Genomic DNA, 15235 nt, shown 5'->3' on the forward strand with positions numbered 1-15235 from the left:
GATCCCTGCATCATATTTTTCTTCCTAATTATCCATGTGTTTCTGCCCTAACGCTGACCAAACCTTCTGCTGCCGAATCTCACTGGGTGACAGCTCACCATGGGGAGAGATTTCTAATCACTTTCTTGTGCACTCAGTGAGCAAGGAGGTCAGTTCTGCTGGAGCGGGTTTTGCTATGTAGGCTGAATGATGATAGATTGAGTGAGCTCGGAGTGCAGAGAGATCTGCAAAACTGGCCAGTTTTATCTGAGCTTTACAGCACTCCCGGTCCAAGCATAACATTCCTCGGCAAAAGAGTTTGCCCTTTATCAGGAATGGGCGGTTATTACACAGTGTGTAAACACAGGGAATTTTTACATGTTGCAGCTCCCTCTTTGCCGAGTTGGGGTGTGGGGTGGGGGATGTGAAAAGCTGCCTACTATCGGGGTACAGGAACGCAATGGGATTTCATGCCTCTCAGCTTGATGTCTGACTGGCTGATTGGGGTTGTGTGTATCACCATGTCTCTCCCATTCCCGGGCAGTGTGGAATATTTCACGTCAGTGACACATCAGCCCGAGCTTGGACAGACCATGCAGGGTTCTGCTCTCTGTGTAGCCAAGACGATGATGCCAGCGTGACTAGGTGGCAGGCATGCTCACCTCCTTGAGGCACGCTGCTCCGTGGGTTCAGGAGATGCTCTCCAGGACTCCCCAGCATCCGTGTCTCTCTCTCTTACTCTGTCTCTCTCACTGTCTCCCACATACTGTCTCTCTCTCTCTCTCTCGCACACACACACACTGTCTCTCTCTGACCTTCCCTGGGGAGAAAGCAGGATTAGGCTATTGAGTTGGACGATCAGCTATGATATAAGGAATGGTGCAGCAGGCTCGAAGGGCTGAATGGTCTCCTCATGCTCCTATCTTCTATGTTTCTATGGTCATGACCCACACTTCCGGTGCAGGGCCAAGAGTGGGCAGCCCTGTCCGAGGAGCCACCATCCGGGTGAGATGTTAAATCTAGGGCAGCACAGTGGGTTAGCACTGGTGCCTCACAGTGCCAGGGACCTGGGTTCGACTCCCGGCTTGGGTCACTGAGTTTGCACATTCTCCCCGTGTCTGCATGGGTTTCCTCCAGGTGCTCCGAACGACGTGCTGGTTAGTGTGCTAAATTCTCCCTCAGTGTACCCTGAACAGGCGCAGCACTATGGTGACTGGGGGAATTGCGCAGTCACTTCATTGCACTGTTAATGTAAGCTGACACTGTGACACTAACAAATAAACTAATGAAAAAACTTTAAACCTAAACAGTGCAGGGCTGAGGCCCAAGGTACCACCTTCTGGGTGAACTATTAAACCAAGGCTCTTCCAAAGACAATCAAAATATTCCTCTGCTGAAAAGGAGCAGGGCAGATTCCCCCAGTATTTTTCCAATATTTACCCCTCAGTTTACGACTGTCCTGGTCCCTCCACACCAACACTCTTGTTAAGAAAGCCCATCAACAACTCAACTTTCTCACAAGACGAAGGAAATTTGGCATGTCTGCTACAACTCTCACCAACTTTTACAGATGCACCATAGAAAGCATTCTTTCTGGTTGTATCACAGCTTGGTATGGGCTCCTGCTCTGCCCAAGACCACAAGGAACTACAAAGGGTCATGAATGTTGCCCAATCCATCACACAAACCAGCCTCCCATCCACTGACTCTGGACCATTGACTTCCCACTGCCTCAGGAAAAGCAGCCGGCATAATTAAGGACCCAATGCACCCCGGACATTCTCTCTTCCACCTTCTACCATCAGGAAAAAGACACAAAAAAGTCTGAGGTCCCGTACCAACCAACTCAAGAACAGCTTCTTCTCTGCGGCTGTCAGACTTTTGAATGGACCTACCATATATTAAGTTGATCTTTCTCTACACCCTAGCTATGGTGGTAACACTATAATCTGCACTCTCTCCTTTTTCCTCCCTATATACTCTATGAACAGTATGCTTTGTCTGTATAGTGCGTAAGAAACAATACTTTTCACTGGCAGCAAGGTGGCACAGTGATTAGCACTGCTGCCTCACAGCGCCAGGAACCCGGGTTCAATTCCCGGGGGCACGGTGACACAGTGGGTTAACATTGCTGTCTCACAGCGCCAGGGACCCGGGTTCGATTCCCGAGGGCACGGTGACACAGTGGGTTAACACTGCTGTCTCATAGAGCCAGGGACCCGGGTTCGATTCCCGGGGGCACGGTGACACAGTGGGTTAACACTGCTGTCTCATAGAGCCAGGGACCTGGGTTCGATTCCCGGGGGCACGGTGACACAGTGGGTTAGCACTGCTGTCTCATAGAGCCAGGGACCTGGGTTCGATTCCCAGGGGCACGGTGACACAGTGGGTTAGCACTGCTGCCTCACAGCGCCAGGGACCCAGGTTCAATTCCCGGCTTGTCTCACTGCCTGTGTGGAGTCTGCACGTTCTCCCTGTGTCTGCATGGGTTTCCTCTGGGTGCTCCAATTTCCTCCCACAATCCAAAGATGTGTGCGTTAGGTGGATTGGCCATGCTAAATTGCCACTCAGCGTCCAAAGATGCGCAGGTTAGGTGCATTGACTATGCTAAGTTGACCCTGGTGTCAGGGGAATATATAGAGTAAATGCATGGGGTTATGGGACTAGGATCTTGGTGGGATTGTGGTCGGTACAGGCTTAGTGGGCTGAATGGCTTCCTTCTGCAATGTCGAGATTCTATAGCTGTCTCCCAATACGTGCGACAAGAATCAATCAAGGAACGCCAAGCTGATTTTGTTGTCCTGCGCTGCCTCAGTGGCGAGGTGCCCTACCTGCCATCCTGGGTTGGGGCTGTGTGACACGGCTGGCATCATGTGCCCACCCCCCCCCCAAGCCCTATATAGCTCTCAGCCACTTCCCCTCGTGCTCCTTGCACTTTGCTCATTAATCTGTGCTGCTCCGACTTTCCAAAGCCTTGAGTACCCTCCAAACCGCTCGTGGGGACATCAAAGTTCCCCCTCACTCTTGCTGAGCGGACGTGGGCCCACAGCTTGTGGTCTGAGCGGAGGATTGCTCAGTTTTGTAATTGATCTCCTCCCACTCGGATTGTTACAGCCACAATGTTCCTGTATTTGATGAGTTTCTGTTTACTGTTCTCCGGGCACTCTGATGTCACTCACTGTTTTTCCTTCTAAAATTCATTACGCTGTACTCGCCTTGCTTACATTTCTAAAAAAATCGTTTCCCAGGATCAGCAAAGGCCAGTATTTACCCCCCCATCCCTAATTACCCCCTGGAGAAGGTGGTGGGTGAGCTGTCATCTTGAACCTGCTGCAGTCCCCGTGTGGTGTAGGTACACCCACAGTGCTGTTAGGGAGGGAGTTCCAGGATTGTGATTGGACATCAGTCAGTCCCCGTGTGTGGTGTAGGTACACCCACTGTGCTGTTAGGGAGGGAGTTCCAGGATTGTGATTGGACATCAGTCAGTCCCTGTGTGTGGTGTAGGTACACCCACAGTGCTGTTAGGGAGGGAGTTCCAGGATTGTGATTGGACATCAGTCAGTCCCTGTGTGTGGTGTAGGTACACCCACAGTGCTGTTAGGGAGGGAGTTCCAGGATTGTGATTGGACATCAGTCAGTCCCTGTGTGTGGTGTAGGTACACCCACAGTGCTGTTAGGGAGGGGGTTCCAGGATTGTGATTGGACATCAGTCAGTCCCCGTGTGTGGTGTAGGTACACCCACAGTGCTGTTAGGCAGTTCTAGGATTTTGACCCCAGCCACGGATGTTTCCGAGTCAGGATGGTGGGTGGCTCGGAGGGGGGGACCTTGCAGGAGGTGGTGTTCCCCGTGTGTCTGCTGCCCCCCCTTGTCCTTCTAGGTGGTAGAGGTGGTGGGTTTGGAAGGTGCTGTCGAAAGAGCCTTGGTGAGTCGCTGCGGTGTGTGTTCTTGATGGTACACACTGCTGGCACTGTCAGTGATGGAGGGTGTGAGTGTTTGTGGTTAGCATGTCGATCGAGCAGGGCTGCTTTGTCGAGCTTCTCGAGTGTTGCTGGACAGGAACCCATCCGGGCAAACGGGTGCAATGTAGCAACGCGCCTTCTTCAGCACCTTCCAAAGCTTCCACCTCCGCAACGGGTTCAAGATGGCAGCTCACCGCCACCTTCTGAAGGGGCAATTAGGGATAAACAGTGTACCTGGCCAGCGATGCCCATACCTGCTTTAAGGATTTTAAAACCCCTCTCTGTTGTGGTATTATTCTTCCGGCACTTTAGGTAGATTTACAGCATGCAGCACTGTGATGGTCACTGGCCAGCGCACAGCACTGCAGCTGTCACTGTAATCACGTAAGAGCCAGCCAATTTGTGCACAGCAAGATCCCACTATCAGAACTGTAATAATGACCCACATCACCTTAGATTAGATTAATTAACACGTCCCAGAAAGAAGCCCGCAGTCTCTCAGACTCTCATTCTATCATTTACTCTTGTTTTATACTTTTAAAACTCCATTCTAACCCTTTAAAACTCTCTCTATTTGATTTGACTTGATTTCTTGAATCAGTTGACTTGATTTATTAGGTGTCACATGTATTGGGACACCGAAAAATATTGTTTCTTGCACGCTATACTGACAAAGCATACCGTTCATAGAGCAGGAATGTAGTGTTATAGTCATAACTAGGGTGCAGAGAAAGATTAAAGATATAAGGTAGGTCCATTCAAAAGTCTGACAGCAGCGGGGAAGAAGCTTGAGTCAGTCGGTACGAGACCTCAGACTTTTGTAACTCTTTCCTAACGGAAGAAGGTGGAAGAGAGAATGTCCAGGGTGCGTGGGGTCCTTGATTATGCTGGCTGCTCTTCCCCGAGGCAGCGGGAAGTGTAGACAGAGTCAATGGATGGGAGGCTGAATCCCCACAGAAGGTGGCTATTCGACCCATCAGGACTGCACCAACAACTATCCCACCCAGGCCCTATCCCTGTAACCCCACATATTTGCTCCACTAATCTACACATCCACTGACACTAAGGGGCAATGTAGCACAGCCAATTAACCTAACCCGCACATCTTTGGACTGTGTGAGGTGGGGGGGGGCGGAGAAACCAGAGCACCTAGAGGAAGAGTACGCAGACATGGAGAGAACGTGTAGACTCCACACACAGACAGTGACCCAAGCTGAGTAATCGAACGCAGGTCCTTGGTGCTGTGAGGCAGCAGCACTACCATGCCATCCAATGTTTAGCTTAATACATGGAAGGTCTATTCAAAAGGCTGCAGTTCCTTTCGCTACCTCAGGGCCTCACAGGGTGCTCGTGGAGTTGTCATACCTGAAGCCTGGTAGTCAATTTGTACATAGCAAGCAGCAATTTGATTATGTGTGGGTTTTTTTAGTGAATTGGGATGGGAATGAGAAAAGTATCAGCCATGATTGAATGGTGGAGCAGAATCGATGGGCCGAGTGGCCCAATTCTGCCCCTACGCCTTATGAGTTTGGTTGCGGGATGAATATCCACCCAAAGACACTTTTGCTCTCTTTCTAATCCGCTCAGGAATCTGTTATTCCACTCAAAAGGGCCAGGGGCTTAACGTCTGATCCCTCTGATGGTGCGGCGCTCCCTCAGCACTGACCCTCTGACAGTGCGGCGCTCCCTCAGCACTGACCCTCTGAAAGTGCGGCGCTCCCTCAGCACTGACCCTCTGACAGTGCGGCACTCCCTCAGCACTGACCCTCTGACAGTGCGGCACTCCCTCAGCACTGACCCTCCCACAGTGCGGCGCTCCCTCAGCACTGACCCTCCCACAGTGCGGCGCTCCCTCAGCACCGACCCTCCCACAGTGCGGCGCTCCCTCAGCACTGACCCTCCCACAGTGCGGCGCTCCCTCAGCACTGACCCTCCCACAGTGCGGCGCTCCCTCAGCACTGACCCTCCCACAGTGCGGCGCTCCCTCAGCACCGACCCTCCCACAGTGCGGCGCTCCCTCAGCACCGACCCTCCCACAGTGCGGCGCTCCCTCAGCACCGACCCTCCCACAGTGCGGCGCTCCCTCAGCACCGACCCTCCCACAGTGCGGCGCTCCCTCAGCACTGACCCTCCCACAGTGCAGCGCTCCCTCAGCACTGACCCTCTGACAGTGCGGCGCTCCCTCAGCACCGACCCTCTGACAGTGCGGCACTCCCTCAGCACTGACCCTCTGACAGTGCGGCACTCCCTCAGCACTGACCCTCTGACAGTGTGGTGCTCCCTCAGCATTGAGCACTGGAAGCATTAGCTGAAATTTCTGCGCTCAAGTCTCTGGATTGGGACAGATGAACGGGCAAACTTCTGAGAGAACGGTACGACCAACCCGTGGCTGATAAGTCCAGAATTGACACTCTCTGATCTCCCCCGTGTTCTGAAAGGTGCTTTCCTCCACTGCCCTACCTAACAGAGACTCATTCTCATCCTGTACAATAACATTTGCTCTCTCTCTCTCTCTGCTGAGGTCAGGGTGAACTCCATCAGGTTGTCCATCTACAGGGCAGTCTGCCCAGACTTGCTGAACAAACTGGAGCTGGGTAGGTGGGCGGGGTTTCACTGCCAAACAGACTCCATTCATAATCAACTTTCCAGATCATTTCAAAGTTCGCTGAGGGCAGCAAAACCAGAGACTGCTGGCAAGAGGCATGACTACAGCTCCCAATATTAACCCAAAGGGTGAATCACATTCAAAGGGACAGCACAGACACTGGCCATTCAGCCCATCGACACCATACCACTCCCTATGCTCCGCCCATCCCCTTTCCAACAACTCACCCCATTCACCATATTCTTCTATTCCAATCTCTCATAGCATCCAGCTTCCCCACCTTAAACGTATCAGCGCTATTCACCTCGAGCCCCTTATTCTCCCCCAGTCCCCCATGGGAGCGAGTCCCACATTCTCCCCCACTCCCCCCATGGGAGCGAGTCCCACATTCTCCCCCACTCCCCCCGTGGGAGCGAGTCCCACATTCTCCCCCACTCCCCCCGTGGGAGCGAGTCCCACATTCTCCCCACTCCCCCCGTGGGAGCGAGTCCCACATTCTCCCCCACTCCCCATGGGAGCGAGTCCCACATTCTCCCCCACTCCCCCCGTGGGAGCGAGTCCCACATTCTCCCCCACTCCCCCCGCGGGAGCGAGTCCCACATTCTCCCCACTCCCCCCGCGGGAGCGAGTCCCACATTCTCCCCCACTCCCCCCGTGGGAGCGAGTCCCACATTCTCCCCCACTCCCCCTGCGGGAGCGAGTCCCACATTCTCCCCCACTCCCCCCGTGGGAGCGAGTCCCACATTCTCCCCCACTCCCCCCGTGGGAACGAGTCCCACATTCTCCCCCACTCCCCCTGCGGGAGCGAGTCCCACATTCTCCCCCACTCCCCTGCGGGAGCGAGTCCCACATTCTCCCCCACTCCCCATGGGAGCGAGTCCCACATTCACCCCACTCCCTGGGTAAAGACGTTTCTCTTGAAATATCTGACTGGATTTATTAGGCTCTGTCTTGTATTGACAGGCTTGTAGTGTTGGTCTAACCTTCCTAATTTCAATGACCTTTGTTGGGTCTGCCTTCAGCCTTCTCTCTGTTGTAGAGAGCCCTAGCACGGTGAGAAGAGTGCAGCTACCAATCAGAAACAACAGCCTCAATCACTGGAAAAAGCAAATGTTCTGGTCAGAAACCCCTTGCTGTTTGTGGAATCTTGCTGTGCGCAAAATGTCTGCTGCTTTTCCTCTGTCTGAACGGTGACCAGCCTTTGAAAAACCCAAATTTGATGAGGTTCTTGAAAGATCCCAAGTTTGGGGAGGCCCTGCCGAACAACAGGGTCCAGGGGTTGTTGCGGAAACAGGCCGCTGTCTTATTGAAGGTTCGAGACTTGTCACCAGCCCCTTGTCTGTGGATCTGCCTATGCCTGCACGACAAGCTCCAAGGCCTCTTGGGAGTGACTTGAAGCCTTTGCGAAGGTACCAGGCTGCTGGACCACCAAGGTGAATCAGAGCTCCACCATCGCTGGAGGCAGCTCAGGACAGTCACACTTTAATCAACATCCCCCCTCGCATCCCGAAGCCTACAGGGATGAAGTAGGAAGGGTCGAGAGCTTCATGCTTTTAGGTGTCCAGATCACCAACAACCTGTCCTGGTCCCCCCCATGCTGACACTATAGTTAAGAAAGCCCCACCAATGCTTCTACTTTCTCAGAAGACTAAAGAAATTTGGCACGTCTGCTACGACTCTCACCAACATTTACAGACGCTCCACAGAAAGCATTCTTTCTGGTTGTATCACAGCTTGGTCTGGGCTCCTGCTCTGCCCAAGAGTGCAAAGAACTACAAAGGGTTGTGAATGTAGCCCAATCCATCACACAAACCAGCCTCCCATCCACTGACTCTGTCTACACTTCCCGCTGCCTCGGGGAAAAGCAGCCAGTATAATTAAGGACCCCACGCACCCCGGACATTCACTCTTCCACCTTCTTCCATTGGGAAAAAGATACAAAAGTCTGAGGTCACGTACCGACCGACTCAAGAACAGCTTCTTCCCTGCTGCTGTCAGACTTTTGAATGGACCTACCTTGCATTAAGCTGATCTTTCTCTACATCCTAACTACGACTGTAACACTACATTCTGCACCCTCTCTTTTCCTTCTCCCCTATGTACTCTATGAACAGTATGGGGCAGCACGGTGGCACAGTGGTTAGCACTGCTGCTCAAAGTGCCAGAGATCCGGTTTGATTCCCAGCTTGGGTCACTGTCTGTGCGGAGTTTGCACGTTCTCCTCGCGTCTGCGTGGGTTTCCTTCAGGTGCTCCAGTTTCCTCCCACAGTCCAAAGATGTGCGCATTAGGTTGATTGGCCATGTTAAATTGTTCCTTAATGTGAGGGGGATTAGGGTAAATATGTGGGGTTACTGGGATAAGACAGGACCTGCGTGGGATTGTTGTCGGTGCAGACTCGATGGGCCAAATGGCCTTCTTCTGCACTGTAGGATTCTATGATTTGAGTGTGTATAGCCTGCAAGAAACAATATTTTTCTCTGTATACATATGGCAATAATAAATCAAATCAAAGTCCCCATCTCAGCCACGGTAGTGAGCAGAGGAGCAATTACTTTCTCAAAGGGGCTTTCTTCAGCTTATTGGCTGACTGGGCCAACGTCCACATTCGCTCCCAAATAACCAACACCAAGTTTGGTTTATGCTGTCTCCGGGGAGAATTTGGAACTCGCTCCACATAGTTCAGGTTCCTACTCTGGGATTCCCAGGGCACGGATCATTAAAATGTCAGGGACGACCCCAGAAAACCATCAAAAAAGGCCAATGGAATGCTGCCCTTTATATCTGGAGGGCTGCAATACAAAAGGGATAGGAGTTAGGCTTCAGCTGCACGTAGGCCCGGGTTAGGCCGCACCTGTAATTACTGTGAGCAGCTCCGGGCCCCACACCTCAGGAAGGATATACCCACCTCAGAGTATAAATATTCCAGAATGATACCTGGGCTTCCAAGGGTTAAAGTGTGAGGAGAGATTACACAAACGAGGAATGGATTCCCTGGAATTTCAAAGATGAAGAGGAGATTCCAGGAGATTAAGGGGGACAGAGAGAGATAAGCTATTTCCACTGGTCAGGGCGTCTGGGACTAAGAGGGTCAGAGTCTAAAAATTATAGCCTGACCTTTCAGGGGTGAGATTAGGACAGAGTTTTGCACAGAAAGGTCAGGAAGTGCTTAGACATTCACTTCCACAAAGGATAACTGATGTTAATTCTTTGACATCTAGGGGGTCTGGAGTCACATGTAGGTTTTTGTTCATCAAAGGTATTAATGGATGTGAGGGCAAAGATGGATATGTAGAGTTAGGTCACTAGCGGGGAGGTGATGGCCTAGTGGTATTATTGCTGCACTATTAATCCAGAAACCCAGCTAATGTTCTGGGGGACCTGGGTTCGAATCCCGCCACGGCAAATGGTGGAATTTAAATTCAATAAAAAATATCTGGAATTAAGAATCTACTGATGACCCATTGTCGGAAAAACCCATCTGGTTCCCTTTAGGGAAGGAAATCTGCCGTCCTTACCCAGGTCTGGCCTACATGTGACTCCAGAGCCACAGCAACATGGGAGACTCTCAACTGCCCTCCAAGGGGCAACTAGGGATGGGCAATAAATGCTGGCCCAGTCAGGGACACCCATGTCCCAGGGATGAATATAAAAACTAATCAAATGGTGGAGGATTCTGGGTTTTTAAAAAATTCATCTTTCATAGAATTTGGGTGTCGCTGGGCAAGGCCAGCATTTATTGTCCATCCCTAAATGCCCTTGAACTGAGTGTCTTGGTCGGCCTATTTCAGAGGGCAGTTGAGAGTCAGCCACATTGCAGTGGCTCTGGAGTCACATGTAGACCAGTCTGGGGTAAGGAGAGCAGATTTCCTTCCCTAAGGGACATTGGTGAACCAGATGTGGTTTAAATGACAATCAATGTTTTGGGGCCGCCATTTACTGAGTCTAGCTTTATAATTCCAGATTTTGTGAATTAAATTTCAATCCCACCAGCTGCCAAGGTGGGATTAGAACCTGTATACCCCCAGAGCATTAACTTGGGGTCTCTGGATTACTAGTCCATATGCCACCATTACCAATAAGCTCACCAACGCCTCTACTTTCTCCGAAGACTAAGGAAATTTGGCATGTCCGCTACGTCTCTCACCAACTTTTACAGATGCACCATAGAAAGCATCCTTTCTGGTTGTATCACAGCTTGGTATGGGCTCCTGCTCTGCCCAAGACCACGAGGAACTACAAAGGGACGAGAATGTAGCCCAATCCATCACACAAACCAGCCTCCCATCCATTAACTCTGTCTACACTTCCTGCTGTCTCGGGAAAAGCAGCCAGCACAATTAAGGACCCCACGCACCCCGGACATTCTCTCTTCCACCTTCTTCCATCGGGGACAAGGTACAAAAATCTGAGGTCACGTACCAACCGACTCAAGAACTGCTTCTTCCCTGCTGCTGTCAGACTTTTGAATGGGACCTATCTTGCATTAAGCTGATCTTTCTCTACACCCTCCCTGTGACTGTAACACTACATTCTGCACTCTCTCCTTTCCTTCTCTATGAACAATATGCTTTTCTGTGTAGGACAGATGTCAGAGGTAGGTTCTTTACTCAGAGGGTAGTAAGGGCGTGGAATGCTCTGCCTGCAGCAGTTGTGGACTCGCCAACTTTAAGGGCGTTCAAACGGTCATTTGATAGGCATATGGATAACATTGGAATGGTTTAGGTTAGAGGGTCATTAGATTGGTTCCACTGGTCGGAGTAACATCGAGGGCCAAAGGGCCTGTACTGCGCTGTAATGTTCTACGTATAGCATGCGAGAAACAATACTTTTCACTGTAGACTAATACATGTGACAATAATAAATCAAATCAAAAGCCTGTCCGCAGTCAACTCATTAAAAAAAAATGATCTGGTTCTTTACAACGTTGCTGTGTAGGATCTTGCTGTGCCAAAACGGTCGCTGCATTCCAAATTTTAAAGTTCATTTGTTCGTCACAAGTAGGTTAATTAACACTGCAACGAAGTTACTGTGAAAACCCTCCAGTCACCCACACTCCGGCACCTGTTTGGTTACACTGAGGGAGAATTTAGCACCCTAACCAGCACGTCTTTCGGACTGTGGGAGGAAACCGGAGCACCCAGAGGAAACCCACGCAGACATGGAGAGAATGTGCAGACTCCACACAGATAGTGACCCAAGCTGGGAATCGAACCTGGATCCCTGGTGCTGTGAGGCAGCAGAGCTAACCCACTGTGCCAGCCCTCAGTATTGGTCCAGTGACACTATCAACCAGCGTTTCCCCCACATGTTCCCAAGCCAAGTTCAGATACACATTTTGCCTACCTTCTTTGACTGGTCGAGGAAAGCCTGCTTGATCTGTTTCAGTGTCGCATCTGATTTGATTCCGAGGATGGTGTAGTAATCGTCAGCAGTAAACCTGGGCAAGACAGGAGAACGCAAGTCTTTATTGATTGCCACAGGTGCTGTGCAATCCTATGTGGGTCAGGCAAGGGGGCTGGGCACCTCAGACACACTGTGCAGCGGAGGGGGAGGGGGGTGGGGGTGATGGTGGTGGTCTTGGACTCAGGGGCACAGTCATCTGTCGAAGCCCCATGGATATACTCCATTCCTTATGGACACAGCAGAGAGCAAGGTGCTTCCTCTCACCATAGAGAGAGAGAGAGAAGGGAAATGCATCGAGCACCTCTTAACCATCCTCAACTGGCTCGTACATCAACAAGTTTTTAATTCATTCCTGGGACATGGGTATCCCTGGCTGGGCCAGCATTTATTGCCCATCCCTAGTTGTCCCTTGGAGGGCAGTTGAGAGACAACCACATTGCTGTGGCTCTGGGGTCACATGTAGGCCAGACTGGGGTAAGGATGGCAGATTTCCTTCCCTAAAGGGAACCAGATGGGTTTTTCCGACAATGGGTCATCAGTAGATTCTTAATTCCAGATTTTTTTATTGAATTCAAGTTCCACCATCTGCCGTGATGGGATTCAAACCCGGGTCGCCCAGAACATTAACTGAATTTCTGGATGAAGAGTCTGGCGATAATACCACTAGGCCATTGCCTCCCTATCTTGTATTTAAATAGTGACTTTAGTGTAATGAAACATGCCAAAAGACTTTGCAGGTGTGTTATAAATCAAAGGATGTCACCGAGCTATAATGGATCAGACAACTAAAAGTTTGGGTCAAAGAGGTTGCTTCGGGGAAGTGTCTTTTGGGAGAGGCAGAGTGGTTTAACATTGAAACTCGAAGCAGGAGGAGGCCATTCGGCCCTTCGATCCTGTTCCACCATTCATTGTGATCAAGGCTGATCATCAAATTCAAAATTCTGATTCCCCCCTTCATCCCTTTAGCCCCAAGAGCAAAATCCAATTTCTTCTTGGAATCCACGGCTCTCACCAACTTTTACAGATGCACCATAGAAAGCATTCTTTCCAGTTGTATCTCAGCTTGGTATGGGCTCCTGCTCTGACCAAGACCACAAAAAAAACTACAAAGGGCCATGAACGAAGCCTATCCATCACACAAACCAGCCTCCCATCCATTGACTCTGTCTACACTTCCTGCTGCCTCGGGGAAAAGCAGCCGGCATAATCATAGACCCCACGCACCCCAGACATTCTCTCTTTCACCTTCTTCCATCACGTACCAACTGACTCAACAACAGCTTCTTTCCTGCTGCTGTCAGACTTTTGAATGGACCTACTTTGCATTAAGTTGATCTTTCTCCACACCCTAGCTATGATTGTAACACTGCATTCCTGCACTCTCTCCTTTCCTTCTCCACAAGGTACTCTATGAACGGTATGCTTTGTCTGCACAGTGCGCAAGAAACAATACTTTTCACAGTATCCCAGTGCATGTGACAATAAATCGAATCAAGTCAGAAATCACACAATGTTTTGGCCTCAACTACTTTCTGTGGGAGTGAATTCCACCTCTCTCTGGGTGAAGAAATTTCTCCTCACCTCAGTCCTAAAAGGTTTACCCCTTATCCTCAAACTACGACCCTCGTTCTGGGCTCTCCCCACCATCGGAAACATTCTTTCTGATTTTCCCCCCATCTAGGGAGGGAATTCCAGAGCTCGGGGGACCCCAGGGCAGCTGAAGGCAAAGTGGCTGACGGTGGGAAGCTGATCACTGGTGATGCACAGAGGCAGAGTTGAGGAACGCACAGACTCGTAGGGCTCAGGGTTGCAGACAGCATGAGGCCATGAGGAGAAGGCTGAGAATTTTTACATCAAGGTGAAGCTTGAGCAGGTGCCAGTGTGGGTCAGCAAGTGGGGGTGGGGGGTGGGGGATGATAGAGGGACTGTACTCAGTGGCTGCTCTGGACCTCATGTTTACAGAGGGTAGAACGAGGGGCAGCAGCCAGACATGTGTTGGAATGATTGAGTCTGGAGATAGTGAAGGCATGGGTGAGGGTTTCATTCATAGATTTCCTACATTTGTCACATCAAGTCTGTACTGACCACGAGCCCACCCAGGCCCTAGCCCCACACTTACCTGCCAATCCCCCCCAACACTAGGGGCAATTCAGCATGTCCAATCAACCTGAGCCGCACCCTTTTGAGGGGACTTTGCATTTTTCCCAGCAGAGGTTAGTTGGGGCAGGCAGGAAATGGTGTGATAACAAATGCTTTATGGGTGACACAGTGGGTTAACACTGTTGCCTCACAGCGCCAGGGACCCAGGTTCGATTCCCGGGGGCATGGTGACACAGTGGGTTAGCACTGCTGCCTCACAGCGCCAGGGACCCAGGTTCGATTCCTGGCTTGGGTCACTATCTGTGTGGAGTTTGCACATTCTCCCCGTGTCTGCGTGGGTTTCCTCCAGGTGCTCCGGTTTCCTCCCACGCTCCAAAAGACAGGTTGGTTAGGGTGCATCGACCCTAAGAGGCGACAGGGTGTGGCGACCGGAGGGGGCTTTCAGCCTAACTTCATTGCAATGTTGATGTAAGCCTTACTTGTGACGAATAAAATTTTAATGTTAACCCTTTAATCCATGGACTTTCTGGGCTAATAGTACCCTGGACATTCTCTCTTCCACCTTCTTCCGCCTGGAAAAAGATACAAAAGTCTGAGGTCCCGTACCGATCGACCGACTCAAGAACAGCTTCTTCCCTGCTGCTGTCAGACTTTTGAATGGACCTACCTCACATTAAGTTGATCTTTTTCTACACCCTAGCTGTGACTGTAACACTACATTCTGCACTCTCTCCTTTTCTTCTCCCCTATGCACTTTATGAACAGTATGCTTTATCAGTATAGCGCACGAGAAACAATACTTTTCACTATACTCCAATGTATTTGACAATAATAAATCACATATTAAGTCGATCTTTCTCCACACCCTCGCTGTGACTGTAACACTACATTCTGCACCCTCTCCTTTCCTTCTCTCTGAACGGTATGCTTTGTCTGCATAGTGTGTGAAAAACAATACTTTTCACTGTATACTAATACATATGACAATGATAAATCAATCAAAAATCAAATTTGATTTGATTTTTTATTGCCACATGTATTGGGATACAGTGAAAAGTATTGTTTCTTGCACACTATAGAGACAAAGCATGCCGTTCATAGAGAAGGAAAGGAGCGAGTGCAGAATGTAGTGTTACAGTCACAGCGAGGGTGTAGAGAAAGATCAATTTAATGCGAGGTAGGTCCAT

General features: G+C 50.5%; 1 protein-coding gene across 1 annotated transcript in view; it reads right to left on the minus strand.

Moving 5' to 3' along the window:
• dnajc4 (DnaJ (Hsp40) homolog, subfamily C, member 4) overlaps positions 1-15235 on the minus strand; it is a 98588-nt gene that overhangs the window by 73673 nt on the left and 9680 nt on the right. The window contains exon 4 of the mRNA XM_080183598.1: positions 11889-11982. Within this exon, the coding sequence (XP_080039724.1) occupies positions 11889-11982 (94 nt within the window). The remainder of the gene's footprint in view (positions 1-11888; positions 11983-15235) is intronic.

This window comes from Carcharhinus amblyrhynchos, unplaced genomic scaffold, assembly GCF_965287045.1.
Source record: "Carcharhinus amblyrhynchos unplaced genomic scaffold, sCarAmb.v2.hapA chromosome_343, whole genome shotgun sequence".
Lineage (NCBI taxonomy): Eukaryota > Metazoa > Chordata > Chondrichthyes > Carcharhiniformes > Carcharhinidae > Carcharhinus > Carcharhinus amblyrhynchos.